Source organism: Carassius auratus, chromosome 30 (genome assembly GCF_003368295.1).
Source record: "Carassius auratus strain Wakin chromosome 30, ASM336829v1, whole genome shotgun sequence".
Classification (NCBI taxonomy): domain Eukaryota; kingdom Metazoa; phylum Chordata; class Actinopteri; order Cypriniformes; family Cyprinidae; genus Carassius; species Carassius auratus.
The window spans coordinates 10,991,980-11,016,762 of NC_039272.1; the positions used below are offsets into that span (position 1 = coordinate 10,991,980).

Consider the following 24,783-nt stretch of genomic DNA (forward strand, 5'->3'; position numbering starts at 1 on the left):
GTGAATTGTTCTTTGCGTGTCCATGTAAATGTCTCACTTATTACCCAGAAGACAAACCCGATGCCTTGAGACTATCTTAGTTCTGGTGTATGGCTGCAGAAGTGATTTGCAGAACGGTTCATGCTGAAATGAATGAGTCTTCTAATCAAGCTTAGAGCGAATTAGACCTTGATAATACACCAGAGATAATGAGCGACACATGACTCAGAAAACCGTCTATGCAGTGACACCTGCCCAGTGGTGCAAATCCACCAAATAGACCTTAATGAAATGAGAATTTACGATTACAACACATACCTCTAGTGTATCAAGGCTACTTATGAAGGTTTTGAGCTTCCCGGAGGCAAACCAAACGATGAAAAATGTGGTTTTGATTAGCTGCTTCTTCTGAAATATTGATATTGATGTTTACTGTCATAAAGCGTGCTGCATAGAATAAATGGTGGATGATTTGCTTGCTTCTTGCGTGGGACATCGTCATCATCATCATGCTCTGGCCAGGGAGTCAGCCGTTTCTAAGGTGTCCTGTTGTCAAAACCACTTCAGTGCACTGAAACCTTTAGTCCCTTGAAAATACCCAGACTGTGTCGGCTGCTCAGTATATATAAGTGTAACTATATGAACACAAATCCTTATTTTGTCTGTTTTTTTTTTTTTTTTTTTTTTTTTGTGATTATCCTTCATCTCTAAGATGCATGATGGGAACACTCCTGCCATTTTTTTTTGTAAAGTATTGTACAGTATTCAGACTGATTGAAGGGATTCAAATGACCCCCACCCCCCTTTTTTATTTACTTTTTCATTTACGTTTTCTGCCATTTTGTTTTCTTTTGAGATGCTAATTGAAACATGTTGTGCCTTTCTTTATTGCTGTGTGTGTATTTAATGTCTAAATGCAGATGTATTGGGGTTGTTTTTGAAAGAAGTCTCTTTATTGTTTTCTATTTTAATATAAAATTATTATATTAATTTTATAATAATATAAAATTATTGTAAATAATTTTTTCAGCAGCCATAATTTCAGACATGCCACATAATTCTTCAGCAATTATTCTAATATGCTGCTCAAGAAACTTCCCTCTTAAAGTCAACTTTTTGCCATTTGTAGCACATCATATGGCAATGTATAAAAATGAAATAGAAAAATTAAAATTAAAATACATTTATAGAAAGATATTTTTTAATAACAATATACAAGTCTTTAACATGATTTTTGATCAATTTTTGTATCCTTGCTGAATGTAAGTGTTTTGTCCCCAAACTTTTGAGTGGTAATGTATGCATATTATCTGCTTTTCTTAGCATAAAAATGCATTTATAAAAGCTTACATATTTTATAATGTCATTGTATTTTTTATCAGCTGCTATAAAGATGCAGAATGATGTGTTTATACAGTAATGTTGCCAGTTATGTTTTAATGCACAATGTCGCAATCATGTCATCAGTGTCCTAGTGTTTAGTAGATGAAAGTTATACTGTACTAATTCATATCACAGAGAATTTTAAAACATGACATGAAGCACTCACGATTTTTAGTTAAGCCTTTTTAAAGATTATTTCATGTCTTGAAAAATATCTAATTATAGGATGACTATTGAGGCAGTGAATCGCACAGCATAATTAATCACACACCACTGCAAGCCAATTAGCTCTTTCCGTTGCCCCGCCCCCTCTCTTCACGTCGTCTACAGAATAGAATTTCAGCACTGGAAGAGGCCGCCGCTGCTGACGACTGCTCGCTTATTGTTTAACTGCATTGAACTGACAGATGCGCCAGCAGACTCTCGCTCCCTACCTTATGAAGTAATAACATGGCTGACTGACCTCAACAGGAAGCCAGCAGCGATATGCGGTTGATATTTGACAGCGCTGTGGGTTGAAAAAGCCAGTGCAAATGACCCCGTGTATATCAGGCAGTAGTCCAGTACAAATGATGGAAACAGAGAAACGTGCACAAAAAAAAGAAAGAAATAGAAAAGCTAATGTGTTCTTTTAGCGTGATTCTTAGACATTTAATACCTCTTTGTTTGGTGTGATTGTGTTTCTCTGTGTGGAGATGGTAAGAAAAGACGCTGGCCGAGTAGAGAAGGAGGGGTTACACTACGCCGTTCGACAATGATGAATGTGTTTGGGGCAGGAGTACCTGCATGAGAGACGCCGAGGTTTCCATGATGAAACGCTGCATTGTAATTTACCACGGTGTGCCATAATAAATAGAAGCTCTTGGATTCTCCCACCTTCTCTCCGACTTTAATCCCTCCACCTCCTTTTCTCACACGTCAAGTCTTCGTGCAACTGTACTGTGAAAAATTGTCTGCGAATCTATACAGATCTCCGGATCTTTAATTGGAGCATACGCCACAACATCTGTCGTACACTGAAACCAATGTGGTTTTTACAGCTATACGCATCTCTTGATAACACTGCCAACTGTGATCCTGTAATGGTGAAAACAAAACAGTTCAGATCAAAAAGCCTTAGTATAGTCTGTTAAAGCAGTACATATCGGAGTTATCAGTGGTATGTTAAAATACATTGCCGTTCAAACGTTTGGGGTCAGTAAGATTTTTTAAGTGCTTTTGTAAGGAGTCACCTATGCTCAACAAGGCTGCATTTACTGTATTTGATCAAAATACAGTAATATTGTGAAATATTATTACCATTTAAAGAAACTGTTTTCTACAGTAGGCTATGTTAATACTGTATATATATACTATATATATATATATATATATATATATATATATATATATATATATATATACTATATATATATATATATATATATATATATAGTACTGACCCCAAACTCTTAAACGGAGATGAGCATTACATTTTCATTTGTTATTTACACACCACCTTACACTGTGAGCAAGGAACCAACATTTTTGACACATTTGTAATATAATAATATAATATAACATAATTAAACAGATTCTGTCAAATAAATGTCTTCAGATTTCTCCTGTGCTGGTTAATTTTTTTATTCATGATTTTCAGTTGAATTCTATTTTATTCTTGTTGTTGTATTCCTCATTTTTAAAATCACTTTCCATAAAGGTGTCGGCTAAAAGAAGAAATGTAAATGCAAAGCAGAATTCAAAGAAGGCAAGGTTTTGGCTGGATCCTCCACTTGTTTGGAATCAGTAATAAATCGCAGGCAGTTCCAAATCTTTTATCTGAATTTTTCACCAAGTGGAGAAACGACAATAGCGTTTGATCTTTTTCTCCTGAGTTTGAGGTGAGAGTTGTTGTGCAGCTGGCCATGAGAAAAATCACACAGCAAATCATCAGAAGCGATGCAAATGCAAAGACAGTTTCCCTCCATTTGAAGTGATCATAAGGCTCTCTCAGTAGGATATGCCCCCCTTCCACAAGCATTTCCATATCATGATACGCATGTATACATTTTTTGTGACACTGTATTTCATGGCTCAGTGTATTTGAAGATGGATACTGAGTGGATTTTAGCCTGTAACTAATCCATCTATTTCCTATTTGTTTCACTGTTTTTGTCCAGGGTCTTCACGAGGAATGTCAGTACCTCTTTCAACCTCAGCTCATTGTTCAGAGGCTCATCGGGATTTCAGTACTGTATCCTGGTTACTTCATTGACCAGATGATTCCGCTTCACAATAAATCTGTACTATACAAGTGAGTGATGATTTTAAAGATTAAATATATCCACTTGGCCCTACACATATATCTATGGCCCTACACAAACCCTACACTTAACCCTAACCCTCACAGGAAACTTTGTGCATTTTTACTTTCTCAAAAAAGCTGTATGATTTATAAATGTTTGGAAAAATGGGTACATGGGTTATGTCCTCATAAGTCACCCTCTCCTTGTAATACCTGTGTCATACCCATATCATTATACAGAGTTGTGTCCTGATATGTCACAAAAACAAGAGCACACACACACATATGCGCACACACACACACAAACATGCTTGCAAAATCAAAAAATAAATAAAAATAAAATTATAGTCATACACCAAAGGGAAAGTCTGTTGTCATTTACACTGAAAAGTCTGGGGTAAGTTTTTTCCCCCTGACATATTACTACTTTCATCAATACTTTTATTCAGCAAAAGTGCATTCAATTAATTAAAAGTGACAGTAAAGACATTTATAAATATTTTCTATTTCATATAAATGTTGTTTTCTTGAACCTTCTATTCACCCTCATGTGATCTCAAACTCTTAAAAAAAAATCTTTCAAGATTGTGAGCGCTTTTATATTCTGTTGTCATCTTTGCAGACTTTCAAACATCTTTACTTATAAGACACACGAACGCACACACCATGCATGTCTCTCACCTTTTCTCTCCCTCGTTCTGCTCTCAACCATTCCACACACATCCTTTTCTCAAGCTTCCCTCCATTTCAGGCTTTTACACTCATTAGGTTCAGATATTAAAGCTCTCCTCTCAATTAGCAAATAAAGTCTTTCTAAATGAAAAAGAGAAAATGGAGGGGAGAGAGGTGATGAGATGCATTCATAAACAACAGGGTACACAGAAAAGACCTTGAGCACTGGACATTATGAAGATGGGCTTTTTTGTATCATTGAAAGCATGGTTTACAGCGGGGACACTTAGGAAGCTGCTGTTTAATGGATGTCTAGATATTAGTATACATTATTTTATAGCATATATAGGATGAAATAATGTGTAGGAAGAAATAGGAATAATCTTATATGTAATAAAATCTAGTGGACTATGTTAAATATAATTATTATGCATTGCTCTTGTTTATTTAGTCTGTCAATTAAGAATTTGTAATATTCATAATAGGACATATTATTTATTCAGATGTGAAATACAAAACAGTACTGCATAAAATTGGAAGAAGGGATAAATTAACCATGCAATAAATGATTTATTTATTTATTTTTATTTCAAAGACCAAGTTCATATTCCAAAACACTTTTTTTCCCCCCCGAAGCGATCCAGCAGATCTGTAAACAACTTGTGTTCTGTTTGATTGAGCATTCGGTGTGCTGCTCATATTGTTAATTATCAAAAACCAAAGCTCAAAGCCAATCGTGTCATGGCCAAAAATGTAGATATTCATTATTTATTCTAACTTCACAATTGTTATCCATCTCTGTTCAAATTGAAAAGGGCGACTTGCATTTGTTTCCTGATTAGTTGTTATTGATGTAGAAAATTAAGACGGAGAGATATCACTTAATTGCTTTATGCATTTTCAATAAAGTTTGTTATAATGGGCTGAAGTTTAAAGTTCTCCTGAGAGTACAAAAATGTTAAATCCCTTTCAAATGCTTCCTTGGCATTTCGATAAGCATACTAGCATTGTTATATCTCGTGAGACAATCTCTACAGTGAGTGTAGCTTTCCAGCAGATGTCCTCTACATTTCTTTCCCTTGTACCTGGCAGAGTGTTCATCCCAAACTACATCTCTCGGGTGAAGGTACAGCTTGTGGACTGCAATACAAAGAACAGAAGCGGGGAGAGCTGTCCAGTTTTGCTGAAGATCCGCTCAAGGGCCCCGCCGGTGCATAACTCCAGCGCTGTGGACTGCAGAGAGAACGTTCCCTGTGAGCTGGAGGTCCCACTGCCGTTCTGGGAGCAGTGGTACTATATTTTGGTGGAGCGTTACCTCAGTAGCTCAGATGTCTACTTTCGTATTGGCATTCAGGTTAAAGGTAAGAACTTGTTTTAAATTCTAATTGGTATTGGATTAATCATAGATTCATAATCAGTCTGATCATTCCTTCCTCCACAACAATCACTCTGTATTCTCTATTTCTTTCTAATTCTGTTGTCTAGGGCTTGGCAAAGCCTTTTTCTATATATGAACATACAATAGCCCAAAAATCTATCTGGACAATCTATCTGGAATCCAAAAAAAAAAAAAAGTCTGAATTTTTACAAACAATTACATTTAGTTTTTTCTTAAATTTAACTTTAATTTTCCTTTTCTTTTTTCTAATGGATTAAAGTGAATGTGTGAAGCTCTCTATTCACACGGATATATCATACTGAATGTGATGATATATTATATATACTGAATGAATGAATCATTATAGTAATATATATATATATATATATATATATATATATATATATATATATATATATATATATATATATATATATATATATATATATTCTTTTTTTTTCTGAAAAAGTCAAAACATATTAAATTATTTTTCCTTAAAATATTTTCCAAAAAGATTTTTTGCAATATTATTTTTACTGTATTTTTTATTAAATAAATGTAGCTTTGAAAATAAGAGAAGTATTTTTTTTTTTTAAACAAGAATACAGTAAATAATAACCAACCTCAAACTAAATGTCACTTGAAGTGGTATGATATAATAAATGATGTTTATTCATTTAAACTTACAAGTACATTTCTTTGGGTCCACTAATGTTTTACCATATTGTGTTAATCTGCAACAGGTCAAATTTAAGGCAGTAATCCATATTGTAATGAACCCATAATACAGTTTAATCAATGTTTTGGGTTCTGACATATCACTTAGCATGGGCTTTCCGCTGGCAACATAACATCACAGTATGAATAGGCCCACCTGGTACCATATTTTCCAGCCGGTGTTTGGGGGCACATTGCTGGATGCCAATACATTCTCTGATTCATTGATGGCCTGTAGTGCTGTAAATTCCAACCATCCCAGAAGACTCCAGTGGAAATATTTTAGTACAGCACAAATGAGAGGGCAACAGCTTGCAGATTTGATCTGGGCTTCATTAATTCTTCATTGGGATTTATCATTACAAATGTTATAGGCATATGGCTCCTAGACAATGTTTGGTTTCAGCATTGCGATGAATTGCATTTGAGCATATTAAAGCTACCTGGAATCCATTCTGACTTCACTGCTGGAAGGGTTTTTATAAAGGCAGGTGTTCTCATGGCCCAGGTGGAGTTGGGAAATGAAAGTGTGTTTAGAGAGAAACAGGCTTTGTTATGAATCTCTGTGACATATTGGAACCTCGGTGGGCTTAGATGAGGACCCTGTCATGGATTGGAGCCTCCACCTTTTATTCTGCCTGATGTTACAATGAAGTCTTGAGTCCCTGTGATAAATATGGCAATTGGGCTGCTTGCAAAGTGTGAAATAGATGGGGGAATCAATTCAGTCACATGGACCGTATTATTGCAGCATCGGGAAGTTGCACGCTCACTTTAAAATACTCGATTTGAGTCAGATTTGCTCATTCTGCTTAAATCTGAACGTTGTTTCAAATTACACAGCTGTTGTTTACATTACGCTCATATGACCTGATTTTCCCAGAATGTCTGATTGGATCTCAATTTTAGAGCATTAAAATATTATCACTCAAAACTTTAATGACTTTCCTATCAAAAAACACCTCCGGTTTACAAGGTCAAAATTGAACTTCCCTCTTCACAAGAGTTTGCAAAAATCCCCCACTCTGCTTCTATCAAATCTACTTCGTTCTCTCATTTTGTGTGAGGTTTCTCTGTTAAATTTTTCCTCCACGTCCTGTTCCTTTGTTACAGCCTTGATGCCAAGGGATGTTGGCGCTGATGGCTCGGTAAGAGGGGATGAAGAGGAGGGCCATTGATGTTCAATGAGGCTGAACAGTCTCAGACCAGCTTAGATAAAGCACTCACAGGGGGAAACAATTGGCCATGATGAGATGGTGTACCTGCGGAGAGCATTATCTGTGCGTGTAAGAAGCGGAATAGGGAAAAACCTGTCTACCAAGGACTTAGTTCTGTCACATTCAAGGCTGAGAGTCTATTTTGTCATTTCAGACTATTTGCCGCATTCATGAAGGAGGAACAAAATCGCCTTTGCTCGATGAATTTTGGCAGTCAAAATATTAAAACATTACAATAGATTAAAATATCACAATTTTTGCATTTCAATTCAGTTAAATTTGTTAAATAAGGATTTTTATTACAAAGCTATTAGGTATAGATTTGCAAGTAATCTCATATTTTTTCATTCCTTTTGAATTCATTCAGTCATTTTTTCATGAAATATCAGCATAATAAGTACCAAAGATTTGTACTACTAGCCTACAGCCGTTCATGGGTTTTTTTCTGCATTAACAGTGTTTTTGCTCCTAGATGATTTTTCATATTTGTTGTTGCTTAAATTCTTCCATGCAAAGACTGCAGATGAATATACATTTGTTAAGCAGTATAACAGTCACAGTGCAGGTGAAGTGAGACAATATTTTGTCACTGGCTTTGTTCTTAAAACATAATCCAAATGGACACATCAATGTCAGTGCACACTAATTTCGGCTGAAGTTAATGCAGATTTATAGTAATGGAAGAATGTACTCGTAATGAAGGATGATTATGATTAAGTACCCCACTATACACGTGTTCACCCATCATTAGTACCACTTATTACTAAACGTAGCTAATCCAGTGACCCGAGAGCACTGCAATCAAGGTAACTAACACTGTCATTCATTTCTCCTCTATGCTATTTTTCACCAGTCGTGACGGTCCATACCCTGCATCACATGACCTTGTAGGATCACCTGTGTCTGAAGGTTTTGGTCAGCGCTTCTGTCAGCCTTAATTCAATTATTCTGAACCTAGTTCCCCTTTCCTTGATCAATTTCTCTGAACAGCAGATACTGGATGGCTGCCATCTCTCTCCCATCTCCCAAGGCGGTATGACCCTTCATGTCCTTCCTTTGCTGTTTCCCTAAACCATTCAGCTCTCTTGATATACTTAATGGAGAGAATAGATTGTTCAACAAGAACCAACTGAAACTGCTGTGTGTGGAATTCATTTCCTTGTGTTTATCGATAAGAATAAATAATAATGTAACAAATCTAAATTCAAATTCTGATTTTATATGGTCTGATGAATTCAGCTACTCTTATGGTGTCACCTAAACGATTATGAAATTACTGTTTTACTGTCCCAGTAGACGTCTTAAAAAGATTACAAATTATAACTTTTTATAATAACAAATAATGTGAAATTGGACAATGTTTCAGTAGACACTGAATTTGTTTCAGTAGGCACTGAATATCATTCTCATAATGGCTTTGAGGTACGGTCATTCCTCTTTCTGCGAGATACAATACTTTCTTCATCACCAAGTCATATCCAGAACAAAACAAAAAGAAACAGACAGAAGTTAGACAGTGAGCATTGTTCCATAGTGTGTTGATATTTTGTAAAGTTATTATTTCACAAAATCTTAAATGAGTTTGACACTCCTGAGTTTGAGACCATTTTTTTTCGTCTAAAATTGTACTTCCCCTGTCGCTGTTGGTGGCACCAAATGGTCATATTGATAGTGTCATTAATTGTGCTAATCATTCATGAGCTCCAGGCTTCAGGGAGTCCTCTTTGTTTGAGAGACATCTACAGAGCCAAATTGAAATGGATCCCAGTTGTGGGATTTCAAAGCAGTTTCAAAACAATGAGCTGCAAATTTTAGCCCCCAAATTGCACTTTATCAAACAGTTGTAATTGAAGCAGTCAACAGAAAGGGTTTGGGGCTTTAGCCACACTTGCTATTACTGCAGAGCACTGTTGTTGGGAGACCTGCAATGCAAATACGAGATTTTACATTTTGCTTGATCTTTCTGGTGCTTATTGGACTCCATTTAGCCCTCAAGGAGACGAGAAGGTTAAAACACAATAAAAGGAAACTTAATTGAGACTGATGTGTTTTTATCAGTATTAATGATGAGTTTCAGACATGACTGTTAATAGATCTAGACCTTCCAGAGCTCCATGGACTGGAATGAGCTAATTCAGCACTGAATGGAATAACTACATTCTCTACAGAGGCATATTTCTCTTCAGTAATGGCATCAGCACAAATGTGATTGGGAACCGTAAAGGAAGATGGAGAACAAATAACATAGTTAAACATAATTGTGTTTTCGACGAGCCCCATTGTTATTGCTATTGATTGTTTAGCTGGTCTCATGAATATCTGGAATTTTCTTTCAGGTTTAACTTTGGTTATGATTAAACACATTTTAAGCTAGCTGTAAAGTAAATATAGACATATTTTGTATAAAAAATCTTGGTTATTTGACCTTACAGCTCAGGTGTGCTATGATATTGTACAGTTACATTTTCTAAACGATGAATAAAAAGTGCAAGAGTGTGACCAATACTGAAGGGCTTTCTCACTTTGAGGATATTGAAGCTGTGACCTTCTAACACAGCATTTTAAATGCAAAATATAGTGCATATAATTTGCCCGCAGGTAGCCCTGACTTCGCAATGTCCAGCCATAAACCAATTTCATATAGGGAATTGCATTTTTATTGACTTTTACATTCTCTACAACGGGCATGAGAAGCAAAAAGTTTCCGATTCAGGGCTTAAAGGGTTAAGTTGCATCTATATATGGGTCATTGACAAAAGAAGTTGGCAAGATTAGAAATTCAGAAATCTTTTAAAAACTTGTTTCAAAAGCATGCATCTGGCATTTTAAGTAAACATTTTTTATCTAATTAAAAATGACACATGTACCATATATTTTACAAAAGTTAAGACTTTGCTGTTGAGAGATTTGTGTTCTGAGTTAAGTTTTGCCACAAACCAGCAACTTTGGTAACCCCGTCCTGAAAGGGCGACAACAAGGGAACCCCTAAATGAGCAATGCAAGTCCTTCCAGATCCTAGCTGAACTGGTGCATTTAATATAAATTTTAACCTCACTCAGAAACTGAATGCGTGAGTTAATTAAGTGACTAATGGTTGTTCAGCTCCATGCAATTGCACATATTGCTATGAACTTGGGATTTCATATTTAAATTCTCTTAAACTCATACTTTGCTCTATTTCTCTCTTCCTGCAACTTGTGTGAATGTGTGAGTGTTTGTGTTTATGTGTTAGATTAGTTTATATTGTCTTAGATTTATCCAATAATGTCTTATTTATATTGAAAAGAGAAGTATCTTGTGTTTTGTGCTTACAAGTTAATGTCTTAAACTGCTGATCTTGTTACTGTGCTGATTAATAGTGTTTTCACTATATTTTGGATTTTAATATCAAGTGCAGAGTTGATGTTATACCGCTCATTCAATAAATCGCTGGCTGATTTATTTGATCAGGTTGATACTGTTTTACTTCATTGTTGTGTGTCTGTATTTATGTAGCACTGTGCTCCTGTGAGGCATGACATATGGTTCCACTGTATGTCCTCACATGTAGCGGAATGACAATAAAGCTCAACTTGAACTTGATTCTGTTCAAATTCCCTATAAAATAAAAAAATAATTCAATTTGAGCTAAATTGACCTGTTTCCCTTATAGAATGTACATGGAAATGTCAAATGGTGTAACAACCAAAGAATGAGAAATGAGAAATATTAAATATTTTATCCACCTTGATGGCATTAAAGCTTACTCATAGAAATAAATACTTCATTTTAAAATATAACCCAAAAATAGAGTTATCTCTAAATTTAAATTTTAAGGCAGGACATATAATCAAAAATAATCATTAAAAAAATATATATATTATTATTATACTAAACTATATGAATACACTTTATTACACATAAATTGTCCTGTATATAATTATATTTTTATGAAAAATACTGGTTATATTATTTGACTTGGATACTGTACCTTGACTCACATAATTCCCCCAAATTATTTATTATATTTAGAACAATTGTGCTCCATTAACTTTTATTAACTAAACCCATACATTTTAGACTTGGTCTACAAAGAGAGAATGTATGCAATTAATTTGCACCTTTATTTTGAAATTTGAACCCTTTTAGGTTTAAGCCATATGGACCAAAAAAAAAAAAACTCACTGAATTGGCCCATTTTTGTTGTAGCCTATTTGTTGAAATGTGTTTTTTGGCCTAAGCAGGACAGAAAAAGTCTCAGCATCCTAAACTCTGGCAGGTGCCAACTTCCTTAACAGACACAGCACTCATGGAGAGATTGGGCAAGAATAAGCATATGTATGCAGAGCGATCAAACACCTGTGGAAAGAGACAAACAGCTGCTTATCCTTCTTGTTGACACACTGATGAGAGATAATGGCAGGATATAATGGAGGAGACTATTGATATGCTATTGATATGTAAGCTGTTCTGGACGCTTTCCCTCAGTCTTCTTTTTGGGATCAACAGTTATTAGGCTAAAGGGACCACTTTAATGGTTATGGGAGTTTGGTAGTGGTCCTATGCCACATAATTGAATACAAATAGTGAAGAAAAAGAAATGCTTGTTACATTTCAGAAAACAGTGTATAAATATAATAAACATTATATGCAACGTGTAATATATATTTAAAACATATTTGTGTAAAATATTTGTACACATACACAGACACATAATGTCAAATATAATAATCAAATAATTGGCATTACATTATCTGGTAAATATTTGCTTTTTAAATTTATTATTTCACAAATATACGCAGGTTTTTGCTGTTTAAAACTACTGTACTGTAATTCTGCAGTAGATCACATATCATTGCATATGAAAAACATAGCTATACATGGATTTTTCATGCTATACTTTTATGCATACTTTTGTTGGGATTTGTTGTAAGCATTTATTGTTGAAATGCAAAATGTTTTCCATGTTTCGTTTCTGTTGACATTCTTTCAGATGACTGCTGATGTTTTGTCAGTGTTTGTTGAGGCCTGTGGGTCCACTGTGGGAAATTTAGGAAATCTTATTTCCAGCTGCTAAAATATAATTGATCTAGAGATGAATCAGGACAATCAGTGTCATTGTTTGTCATTAGAGCACTTTGTGAAACATTATTGTCTTTTTAAAAGATTTAATGTAAATTAATTTTGTTTGCCCTGAAGAAACACAAACACGTAGAAGCCGTCTTATTCATATTTAATTTTGCCACACCATTAATATTGTTTTCTTTGATTTATTATTATTTTTGTTCTAATAAACATTAGGGTTTGTTTTCTTCATTTTACAGTGACTCTACCATTGTGCAGTGATGTGTACAGAGGCACTCATCTCCTTCATCGCCTCCGTGATTGAATGTTTTATTATTTTCTCATGGACACAGTAACCTCAAAAGCCTGTAATCATAATTCCTTCAGGCCATTCATGTGGATTCCTTAAAATCATTTTCATAATCAGATGGCATGGCATTGAATAATTAAAATGTGTAATTCTGTTATTATGATTTAAATTATGGCAACAAAGCTCTTTCCTCTACATCAGCAGCACATAAGAGCAAATGATTTGCACATCACTAGACTGTCATGCTTGATTTAAGAGAAGGAAACCAGTGTGTCAATAAGTGCATAGTCAAAATGTTAACAATGAAGCCATGCATATACATTTAATAGTGCATTTAGTGATTTTTTACAAATAAAGACATTATTTGTTATTATAATTTCATGAGCTGAAAACTCATATTTACACTAATACTATTAATTAAAACTGTCTTGATGGATTTTATGAAAAACATCAATTATTGTGATGTTTTTATTGGCTGTTTGAACTCTCATTCTGACGGAGACCATTCACTGCAGATGATCAAGTGATGTGATATTACATTTCTCTAAATCTGTTCCTATTTAGAAACAAACTCATCTATACCTTGGACAGCCTCAGGCAGAATATTTTTTCAGAAAAAAATTTTTTTTGGGGTGAACTATTCCTTTAGAATAAATGCATGCTATTTGTCAGTTTAAAACAGGACCACTGGGTCAAACAAAAGTAAATGACACATAAACCAAATATTACTGACTGCACCTTTAAAAATAAACGTAAACAACAGAAAAGACTGATAGAGTCATCTTTATTCTTCTGTTAATGAAACAATAGGCACTTGGTCAGCAGGCCGATATGTTGATATGGCTTCAGATAAGCATTTTAATTACTCAGTCAATTAGTGAAGTGAAGCAGGACTTTGGTAGTAACAGAAGGCATTCGTTTCAGTAAACTAATTACCTGCTGTACGCTCAACACAGTGGGGAAAACAAGCTATAACAAAACCATCAGTGGATATTACAGAACTTATTTCATGCGGCAAATGGGGAAGGCCAGAATAAATGCTGAGCTTTTCCTATAAAATCAATTATATTGATGGAAATGTCTCACAATTTTATGATTGTTCTAGCTTATTTTAGACATTGTTTGGACTTAGAGTTATTACTCTCATTCTTTTTTTTATCTTATTAAAAGCATAACCATAAACAGGCCACCTGATAAGGGCTAAAAAGCAACATAAACCTTTCTAAAATAGTGAGTGATGTGCCTCTTAAGCAGAATTAGATGGCAAAGTCGTTATAGTGCCATTACTACTGTATGTCTCGTAATATGACGTCATGCAACAAAAGTGGCATCAGGGCAAAATGATGTTTCGCTTATGTATTCATTTCTTTTTACCTATTCAGAAATGCATTATGCCTTTGCGTCTGGTGTGTTTGTTCGTTGACCTTGCAGTCTGTTTCTTCATTCTATAGTTAGTCAACTTACAGATATAAGTGTGGGTATAAGTTTTGGATTTTACACCAAGTCATCCAGTCTTCAGTGTCACATGATCCTTCAGAAATCATTTTAATATGCTGATTTAGTGCTCAAACATTCATTATGAATGTTGAAAATGGTTGTGCTGCTTAATGTTGTTGTGGGAGAAACAGAACAGCATTTATGAGAAGTATTTGTTATTTAGATGATTAAATATCTTTACTGTCACTTTTGATCATGTGTCCTTGAGGAATAAAAAAATAAATAAAAATAAAATATTTGAACGGCAATGTGTATACGCACTTTAGATGGTCTTACATAAGTTATTTTGTATTATTAGTATATATGAATATGGTATGTGTTGTGAAGAGTATCATTTAGGATCCGTGATGTATATGGAAGTGTTTGAAAGCAGCATGAGCTGTTGTGTGAAAAAATATGAGTGCCACAAAGAAGGCATGACGTTTCCCCTCCCGTCTCTCTTCCTTATTTTGAACTCAGAAATGTCCCCTTAGTGTGACTGGAACAGATATTGCCAGAATCTCATGATTGGTCATGATATATCCATCATGTATCACTTCATTCAGATTTACACAGAATGTCTCGTTGCTCCGTGCTTTCTAGTTTCCACAAAAGAAAACTTAAATGAATTTCATTGTGACACAGTGGTGTCCTGACAACAAGAAAATAGGAATTCATGCCTTGTTTTTTTTTTTTTCAAACAACTTACATTCAAAGGAAAATAAGGCGATTATAGTTTATGCCATGCTGATGTAAAAGTTTGTCTTGTAGGTTTGTTCACTTTAAGCGGCATTGTATGTGCTGCAGAATACTGAACACATCTCTAACCAGCCTAGGAATTTAAAGAACATTCTCAAAAAACAAGCTCATGAGCACCATAAAAAATTCTGGTTGCACAATTTTATAGTACATCTACTTACATGTACTTATAGTGTACTTACAGTGTATTTATCTAAGAAAGTTCTGGTAACACAAGGTAACTACATGGGGTAGGGTTAGGTTTAGGGGTAGGTTCAGGGTTAGTTTCTTAGTTATTACATAGTTATTGTTATTACTATAATAAGTACATAGTATGTACATAAGGAACAGGACTGTAAAATAAAGTGCTACCAAAATTCTGGCCCACACCTATTTTTCATTGTTCCTCCATAACAGGCTCATTTCACTGGAGTCCAGATTAAAGCGGCTGTAATTAATAAAAAAATTGCTTATCACAACTTTGGTGCTGCTGCAAAACTCTAAACTATTCCAAAATGTATAACCCTTAATTAGTGTGCCTTTTCTTTTCTTTTCTTTTCTTTTCTTTTCTTTTCTTTTCTTTTCTTTTCTTTTCTTTTCCTTCTTTTCTTGATTGTTAAAATAATTTCGCCATTCTCTGCAGTGTAGAATAGTCCGACTAGACTGACAAAACGGCAAAAACATACAAATCAGTTAGAACAAGGGCCACTTGCTCCTTAATTAAATATTCATTGGCCAGAGTGCTAAAAAAAATAAAATTACACATGCCATGAACACAAAAAAAATTAACGGCTTTCCAATTTGAGCATAGCAGAAAAGTTGATAAAGAAAGCACATGTGTTTTAGGCTGATAAGCCTCCGTTTGACACTGGCCCTCCTGCCATTTATTGTTATGGCGGTGCATGGGTTAGAATTAAAAACAGAAAAGAAAGAAATTTTAATGGGCAAAAGAAGGAAAAAAAAAGAAGTCTAACCTTAAACAACCGCGTCTCTGCGGGAGCGCGCGTCTCAGCTAGGGGAAAAAACTTCCATGCGCCTGTTGACCCATCGTTATCAGTACTCTGTGGAATCAAAGAGCCAATTAAAAAGGATTTAGAGTGTGTTTCGTTTCCCACTTAAGTTAGTGAAAAGCATGAGAAATACTGCCTGTGTCGTACCGAAGCAGCACAGGCAGACTGGGAGGGCAGCAGACACGGACTGCCAGACTGCCTAGCAACTAAAAAACCGTTGAGTTTTGTTGTAAATATTCCATAAGTCATCTTGTGTCAAATAGCAGATGAAGGTGATTCATCTTCCCAAAATATTCTTGGTTTAGTTTTATATTTTTGTCTCTTTGTGCCTGAACACCTCATGCATTAAACTTTAAAGCCACTCTGTGCAGACAGGCGTCCTGCATTAGCCTGCAAAGATATTTAATAATAACCCCATCCATCTTACGAGATAGAAGATGACCTTGTTTAACATTGTTCTGAGATAACGGTCAGATGTTGGGAAGAGCTTTTCATCCCCTCTGACAATAAAGCTTGGACAGGGATGATTGCTTTTTTCGGTATGGCACAGAAATGTCTGTAAGTAGTGTTGTCAGGAAGATGTCTACAGCGAGAGGAATTGTGTCGGCTACAGAAGGACAGAGTACCTGCCTGCGCCCCTGTGTCTTGGTGGATCACATCAGTGCATTTGCTAATCTTCTGGGAGTTGAGAGATAGTGAAAGCAGCAATTTCTCTGTGGATGTATGCAGTGTTTGTCCTAGAAAGCTTCAAAGCGTGTTTTCTCAACCTTTACATTGCTCTGCCTGTGACTAACGTCTTTTCGACGAGAGTCCCTTGAGGACTGGAGTTTCCAGAATGTGGTAATATGATTTTCATTTATTACACAGCTCTGTGGATTGCTTGACTTTGATTGGTCAGTCCTGGCAGTCAAATGACCTCAAAATATTTCATATTTCACCTTTTTTTTCATGCCAACATACTGCCTCTGCTCTTATATCTCTTTTATCTTGTTTGATTGTATCACCAGATTGCACCATCATTTTTGCATTGTTATTTTTTTTATATGCAGAAGATGTTAGATGAAGGACAACTAAGATATTAACTAATTAAAAACATAATAATAATTAATCTCATATATTTTGATAAGTAGTCTTTGCTTTGCAATTGAAGTCTGTAAATTATCCTTAACATTTTTAGCATGTGTAGTGAGTCATATGTTATGCATTAAATATTTATATTTATGTATTTGCCAAAAAATTGTATACATGTTATCAGTGTCCTGGGAAACAAGCCTGTACTATTTGAGCTACAGGAGGGCAAAAATTGTAAAGATGTTTTTGAATGTGGGTTTATTTTTTAGGATAACAAAAGCTTGGTGGTAGAAACATTGATGTTTATGTCAGTATCCCCGCCAGTACCTGAAGTAATTTGTCATTTTCAAAGTGTGTTGCTGACAGTGACAGATGCAGACTAGTTTTTACAGGATCAAACATCTGCTCTCTGTTTATTAAACCATTTTTTTTCCAGATTAATGATCATATTGTCTTTCACATGTCCAAAGGTAGTTCTCTTGTATATAACGGATGATCTTCCCCCTTTATTAAGGTTTGTAACTCAGAGTATACAGTCACAGAACACTAACTTTGTGATAAACTGTGAACACAACAGTAATTTCTGTCTGTCTTAAGTAAGCCTTCAGTAATGTCTCCATTATGGCCTTAAACTGTAAGAAATGTCGCTTCTTTGCTGTTGTCATACCTTTAATACTTTCTCCTGTTGCAGTTCAGTATACAGAGACTTATGTTATTACCATTTGTTTGATTATCCCCAATAGTACTGTAACTGGTTAAAAGTTAAAACTTTTTTTTAGTTTATTGATTTAATTAACCCTTTTAAGATGCAAATATTATTTTGATGAGTTATGTTTGCAATAAGGTTAATCATTACTTTAGCTTAATATTGTGTGTAATTCTAACTCAAAGTTCTGTTATTTATTTTTTTTATAAAAAATGTGTACGTGGATGGGTTAAATGCAGAGCACCAATTCTGAGTATGGGTTATCTGACTTGGCAAATGTCACGACTTTCACTTTTTTTTTCAACATTCCATCTGGAAACAAAGATGCTGTAATGCCAAACCCTCCTTTTGCTGTCATCAAAGCTGTCATCAACTAAACACTGGATTTTCAAAAGTATGTGAAATATGTAAAGTTCACAGCATACACTCTTTAAAAAACGTGCAAGAGTTTTACACATCAGTCTGTTATTGTGGCGACATTTTCACGCACCTAAACATGATGTGGCACAAAACGAAACATAATTGGTTGCTTTGCCTGTCAGTCATGTGGGCTCTTGGGCGGGCCTTGGCCATTCAAAGCTACCAAAGTTCACAGACCTTCTCACATCAGTCTGAACATAGGTGTGGCTATACCAGACTAACACTAGTTTAACTCCATATCCAATCTAGTACTACCTGTTTATTTTAATCAAAATAGATCAAATTATTTGTTTACAGAACCAATTAGTTGGAATGGCTCTTTTTGTTTTTGTAGCCAACTACTGATTTTTTTTTTTTTTTTTGTACTTTGTTGGTTAAATATAATTTAAATAGAATAATTTAAGCAAACTGTTGCATTACTTTTTGTCGAGCTAAAATGTGTGGTTCTGTATTGCTATCAGAACATGATTCTGTTTATTTTAATCATCCCAACCATTCCATGAAATGAATATTGACTCATTCAGTGGTGCGGCAGTATTACGTGAAATGTTTTTTGGAATGTATGTGGGATCTCATTTAAAAACCGCAATTCTGTTAGTGGCGCAGAGATACACTATCAATTTTGAAGGTGGCTACTGGTTACCTGTTTGACAGCGTTATTTAGCACCCTTAGTCATCTCGCCTGTAAACTTGTGGACTTTGAGAGATTGAAGGGCTAGTGCAATACTTTTGTGCAAAGATTTCAATGAATTTCTGAATCAGGCTGGCTACACAAGGGTATGTTTTTATCAAAACTCCCACTCACAATCGCAAAAAGCAAAGGTCTAGCAAAAAGCAAACACTTGTGCTTGTTAGTCACTGGTTGCATTTTTAACCACTCTTTGCTTTTAGTGAGTGTGAACAAAATGAGAATCACAGTGGGCCTGACACATGTCTCACAGAGGACCAGAACTTCTGTGAGCTCAAGACCTCAGTCACAGTACATACAGAAGAGTTTGTGGAGGGCAGAACACTTCCAATCCACTGCAGTAACTAAGGCTCTTAACAAGTGACTGGGAGCTCAGGATGAATGTTGCTGTGAATGTTGCACAGTTGCTCAGTTCCTCTCTGTTGTTTTCTTTAAGATTGCTGAGGTGTTGCGCTTCCTCGTCTTTTGATCTTGATTGTCATGTTCTGTTTGTTACCAACTTGCTTTCATCAGTGGATTGAGTTTTAATTTAGAAATAACAGGAAAAGTTTTCGTTTCATTTGTTATAGTGTTGATGCATGTACAGCGGTTTGAGGTTTTCAGACACGTCCTTCCGTAATACACGTGGTAGCCTAGACAACTTGAAAAAGTATACTTTGAAGTGCAAGCATCTGATGTTGTACAATAGGTTCTATCAGTGGAATAAGGGAAGTATTGTTCTCCCTCTGAACAGAAGGCTGAAGCCCATGTACAGATGGAAAGGTACACTGGGCTTCCTCAATGGATTCCTAATGCAAATTTGGGGCAAGGGCTTTCCACATATTCTTTACTCTTGAAGAATATGGAAAAGTCACGTTTAGTGTTGCTTTCGTCAATGAAAATTATGACTAAATATCGGTGTCAACTAACCTTTATCACATGACAAAAATGAGATGAGACACAATGTAAATGCTGGTCATGTGACAATGACTAAAATTAAATGTATAATGCAATATTGTTGATGAATAAAAACAAGACTAAATATGGTATACAAAATTAAAATTATGCTAAAATGTCTCCTCGTCACCAAGGACACACAGGAAACAGAAATACTGCAGAAAAATAATAAAAACGTGACTATACGAGATGAAATAACATTATAACATTTCGTTTCAACTCGTTTAGTCGCGGGCCGCGGCATTATTTAGAAGAGCACAACAAACAAAGTTAAGTCTGACACAGAGAAAGGGACCGATGTGTGTACTTCTAACATGTTTGGTTGGTAAAATAAATGTTCAGTTCAAATCAAATTCAAATTAGAGCATCTTCTGTGTCTGGAATGGATGTATTCTTGAGTTTATAAGGTAACAATAATATAATAAGATAACCTTGTTTGAAATGGGTTTGGGTAAAATAACATTTTGGTTTCATCTATAATACTAGGTGCTTATACTATATTGACTGGGTTAGAATTGCATTAAAAAAAGAGACTAAAATACAATTTTCATAGACTTAATGTCATCAGTTTTCAACTAGAACTAAGCGAAAATAGTCATGGATAATTCTGACTAAAATAAGACTAAAATGACTTTTAGTGGATTGAAACCTGACTAGACTAAAAAGATTATGAACGTAACTAAAACTAATAACAACTCAAATGACAGCTTCACAGAAAGACTAGACTAAAACTAAAATTAAAACAGGCCGCCAAAAACAACACTAGTAACGTTGGACGTCAGCTTTCTATGCATCATACAGTATAGTACATGCCAAAGACAGCTTTTACACCTTACATGACCAGTCTTTCTATAGCATAGTAGTTATAGTAAAAAAAAAAGGGTTTTATACTTGTAAAGCCATTTTTCAGGATTCTTTTTATGTTTTTGAAAACAGCATTTATTTAATAGAAATACAAATCTTAGAAAGACATTATGAATGTCTTTAGTGTAACTTTTGATCAATTAAATGCGTCTTTGGTGATTAACAGCTCGTGTGTGTTTGTATATGTATATTTAGTCTCAGAGATGTTTTTGTCTGAATTTCTTTGGTGTTGAGCCTGAGGAATTATTTGAATGATGAATTATCAGGGAATGTTTGGCAGATTATCAGCATTGCTCGTGGCATACTGCATTGTAAAAATCCTCATTAACAAGCTTTTCTTCTTTCTTTCACACATTTTTTTTGTGTGATGTGCCTGCCAAATCTGTATAGTGTCAAATCAGAACATTTATGTTCTGTTTTCTGTCTTTTATTGATCTTTTCTCTAAAAGATTGTGTAATTTCCCTCAGCATCAAAGTCAGATGTTGTCAATTTGTGATATTTTTAGTCTGCAAAATTGTATGTGTGCTCTTCTGAGAGACCTTAAGCCTGACAAATGATATCTTACAATGATGCATTGTGGTAATTAACAATTACAACAGATGGTTTTAGGTCATAATGAAATTAAAAATACAGTAAATTGTTCAGATAAGAACATCTGCTATCTCTGAAAATGGCCTCTTCATCAATATTTTAAATTTTCTACCAACGAAGGCTACCATAAATGGTGTTCATTCATCTGTTCATTTTCTCACTCTCCATTATCTATTATTATGTTGAGCTGTTTGTTGAAACCTAAATTAGTTTTAAAAAAAAAGAGATTTACATTTGAATACAGCTTAAGGTTCCCCACATTTTGAAGTAGTTTGTACCTACAGTATCAATGGTAAGAAATTATTAGTAGTTTAGTATAAAATAGCACCTTTTAATTTTCTGCAGAAGAGAAAGGCATTTGTGCAAGCCGCCTGTTCAATATACTCTCTTAAACCTTTTCCTTCTCATAAAATAGTTACCATAGCAATACAGCAGGAGTTATTTCCTCTCTCCTCTGTTTTACTTGACCTCCACCAGAGGCCATCTCAGAAGAGGACCTAGATCACCTCTGATTCTGAAGAGAGTCCCCTGCATGATTTCAACTGTAGTTCAGTCATGTATATCATAGATGCATTCAGCCTCATGATTGGGGGCGTGACATGCACTGGCAGGTGTCTGGGGGAGGAATATGCTTGAAGAACATGAACCAGCCACCCACATCTCATCTGTCCACTCCTCTTATTCATCTCTTCACACCACTAGGGTTGCTCCGATTGCTCTCGACCGTTAATCAATTTAGGATGATTGATCGGCAGTGTCTATAAAGGCCGATCTCGAAAACAAAAAAAACAATCTCAAGCTGATGACGCATCTGCCGTGTGAGGTTTGGCACGACATGCAGTGGCACCATCTCAAATAACTGTAATGCTGAAGGTGAGGTCCAGTTCATATTTCTTTATTAAATAATGATAATGAAAACTTTGAAACATCATTTGAAAACAGCTTTAGTGAATCACCGCGCGTGCTCTCCCTTTCTCTCAAAATGCGCAAATTTCTTCAAATCAAATCGCGTCTGCACTATAAGCGAGCTGCTCAAAAATGAAATTCAGGTCCTGAATAATTGACTAAAATTCCAGATTGGAGTCTTACTATAAATAACTCTACATGATAAAAAGAAGGCGTTAAAAAAGATCGGTATGGGTGATCGGCAGATACTGCTTTCTGTGATCGGTGATTGGTGATCGGATCCTGGAGTACTTTTACACATCACCGTGGAAGTTTAATGAAAGTCTCAGCTTGTGCTCAACTGTATGATCTGACCTTTTCATTTATTTCCAAATCAGCGTAGTTTCAACACTAATATTGTGCTGTGCTTGTGGTTTTCACATTAATGAGACCACTAGGTGCAGCATTCAGTCAGAGACAGATAGACAGGTTGATGAACCAATGAATAGATAGATTGATAGATTGATAGACAGATGGACAGAGACAGTCAGATGAATAGAAAATTATACGGATAGATGGGCATAGAGCTTGGTGGATGGATGGATAGATTTTTTAAGTATTTCGTTTTTCATATTCCTAATGGATGAATGGATGGCAATATGGAAGAAGGAAAAGAAATGAGTGCTCAGTAGCCCAGCAACCTGTTTCCTCAGTAACAGATATTGCCTTGTTAATCTCAGTGACATTATTCACTCTTTTTCACACTGCATTTGAATCAATACTGAGCACAAACACACTTTCATTAGAAAGCAGCGGGTGCACGCCAGGCTTTATTGGTGCTCCATGTAGTAAGAGAAACAACAAGGAAGAAAAAGAGAAACAATAACATGGTGGACAGCCGTGGCAGAAATGACCATTCGCTCCATCAGAGATGCACAGATAATGGGGTCATTTCAGTAACTCAGCATGAGAGACAAGTTGCACTTTCACTCTGCGCCCAGCTTGATGTTTTCTTTGTTTTATATGCTTTTCATCATCACTACACAAACCTTTTGACCTTTTGTGTGCTTTTACGATTGACTTTTGCTGCAAGATACTGAGAATTGCAGTGAAGGATGAAGTGAAGAATTTATGCATGAATGAATCAATACTCATCATTCTTCGAACACTCAATCTTCATTTTTAACTTCAAGAAATCACATGAAGCAAACACATTTATTAACAGAGGTGAGTGCAATGAATTCAGTGTTACACAACAGTACAGGCTTATTCTCCCAGGCACTCACACATCTCCACTAATTTGTGCAACATTTGATCATATATATTAGCATTGCCAATAAAATGGTACTTAGCTAAACTGAGCCTGCATTAGCCGTGAGCACTAGTTAAGAAGTGAAACTTTGATCTAACTCGGTCTCAGGAAGGAAATCTCGGGGCCCTAGAAGGCAGTTTTGCATACATTTACATCACCAGATGTTGGGTTCATGAAACGGTCAGAAGGCAAACTTGTTGAAGCTGAAGTTTGTTCCCAGAAAGTGTAATATTAGGCCTTGGTGGTCCAAAGATAACGCCTCAGGAAATGTATTCTAGACACATCTGACAAAGACTGCGTTTGGTTGTGATTCTGACATTGAGTGAGAAATGAACAAACATTTGCTGACAGTCACAAGCGAACAACATGGCGGAGTTTGTTTGCAGCAGCCTGATGGTAGTACATTGCTGCAAAAGGTATGTGGGTCTCCAGGAGTTGATTTCATGAAAAATACATGCCTACATATACTGCTTGTGCTTTTCCTGAGGATTTATTTTCCTCTGCTTGACGACGTCATGTCAGTCTGTCAATATCAAAACACTTTTAACTGTTGTGAGATGTTGTGAAAGCCTCAAGAGAGACGTGTTGCTTCAGAAGAATTCAGCTTAATCTCCGAGTGAATATCCAGTGGGAGGTGAGGAACTTTTTTCCCATAGTGTTTAAAAGTACCTGTGAAAAGTAGCACTGAATGTAGCCTCCCTTGACAAATACATCACACGGCTTTTAAATCTTTTATGTGCCCACAGAGCTGTTGATAAAAGCAGCCTGTACATAACAGCCCATATGTGTAGGCTGTGTGCGATTTGGCTAGCATGGCTGTGGCTAACAAAGACTGCATTTGACCCTAAAACACACCTTGCATTCTTTCGGAGCATATTGATACAGTATGAAAAGAAATGCCTTTTAATTTTTTTTTTTTTTTTTTTTTTTTTGCTGATGTGCACTTTTGGCCACAAAAAAAAAAGAGAAGATAATAAGATTTGTTTTCCTGATCAGCAAATCAGCACATTACAATGATCTTGTGACACTGAAGACAGAAGTAATGATGCTGAAAATTCACATTTTAAAATATATTCACATAGGAAACAGTAATTTTACTCTA

The 24,783-nt window shown here is 35.5% G+C and overlaps 1 protein-coding gene across 1 annotated transcript in view; it reads left to right on the top strand.

Moving 5' to 3' along the window:
* LOC113049199 (transmembrane protein 8B-like) overlaps positions 1-24,783 on the top strand; it is a 126,385-nt gene that overhangs the window by 53,186 nt on the left and 48,416 nt on the right. Inside the window, exons 4-5 of the mRNA XM_026211344.1 lie at positions 3,522-3,655; positions 5,411-5,679. Coding sequence (XP_026067129.1) covers positions 3,522-3,655; positions 5,411-5,679 — 403 coding nt within the window. The remainder of the gene's footprint in view (positions 1-3,521; positions 3,656-5,410; positions 5,680-24,783) is intronic.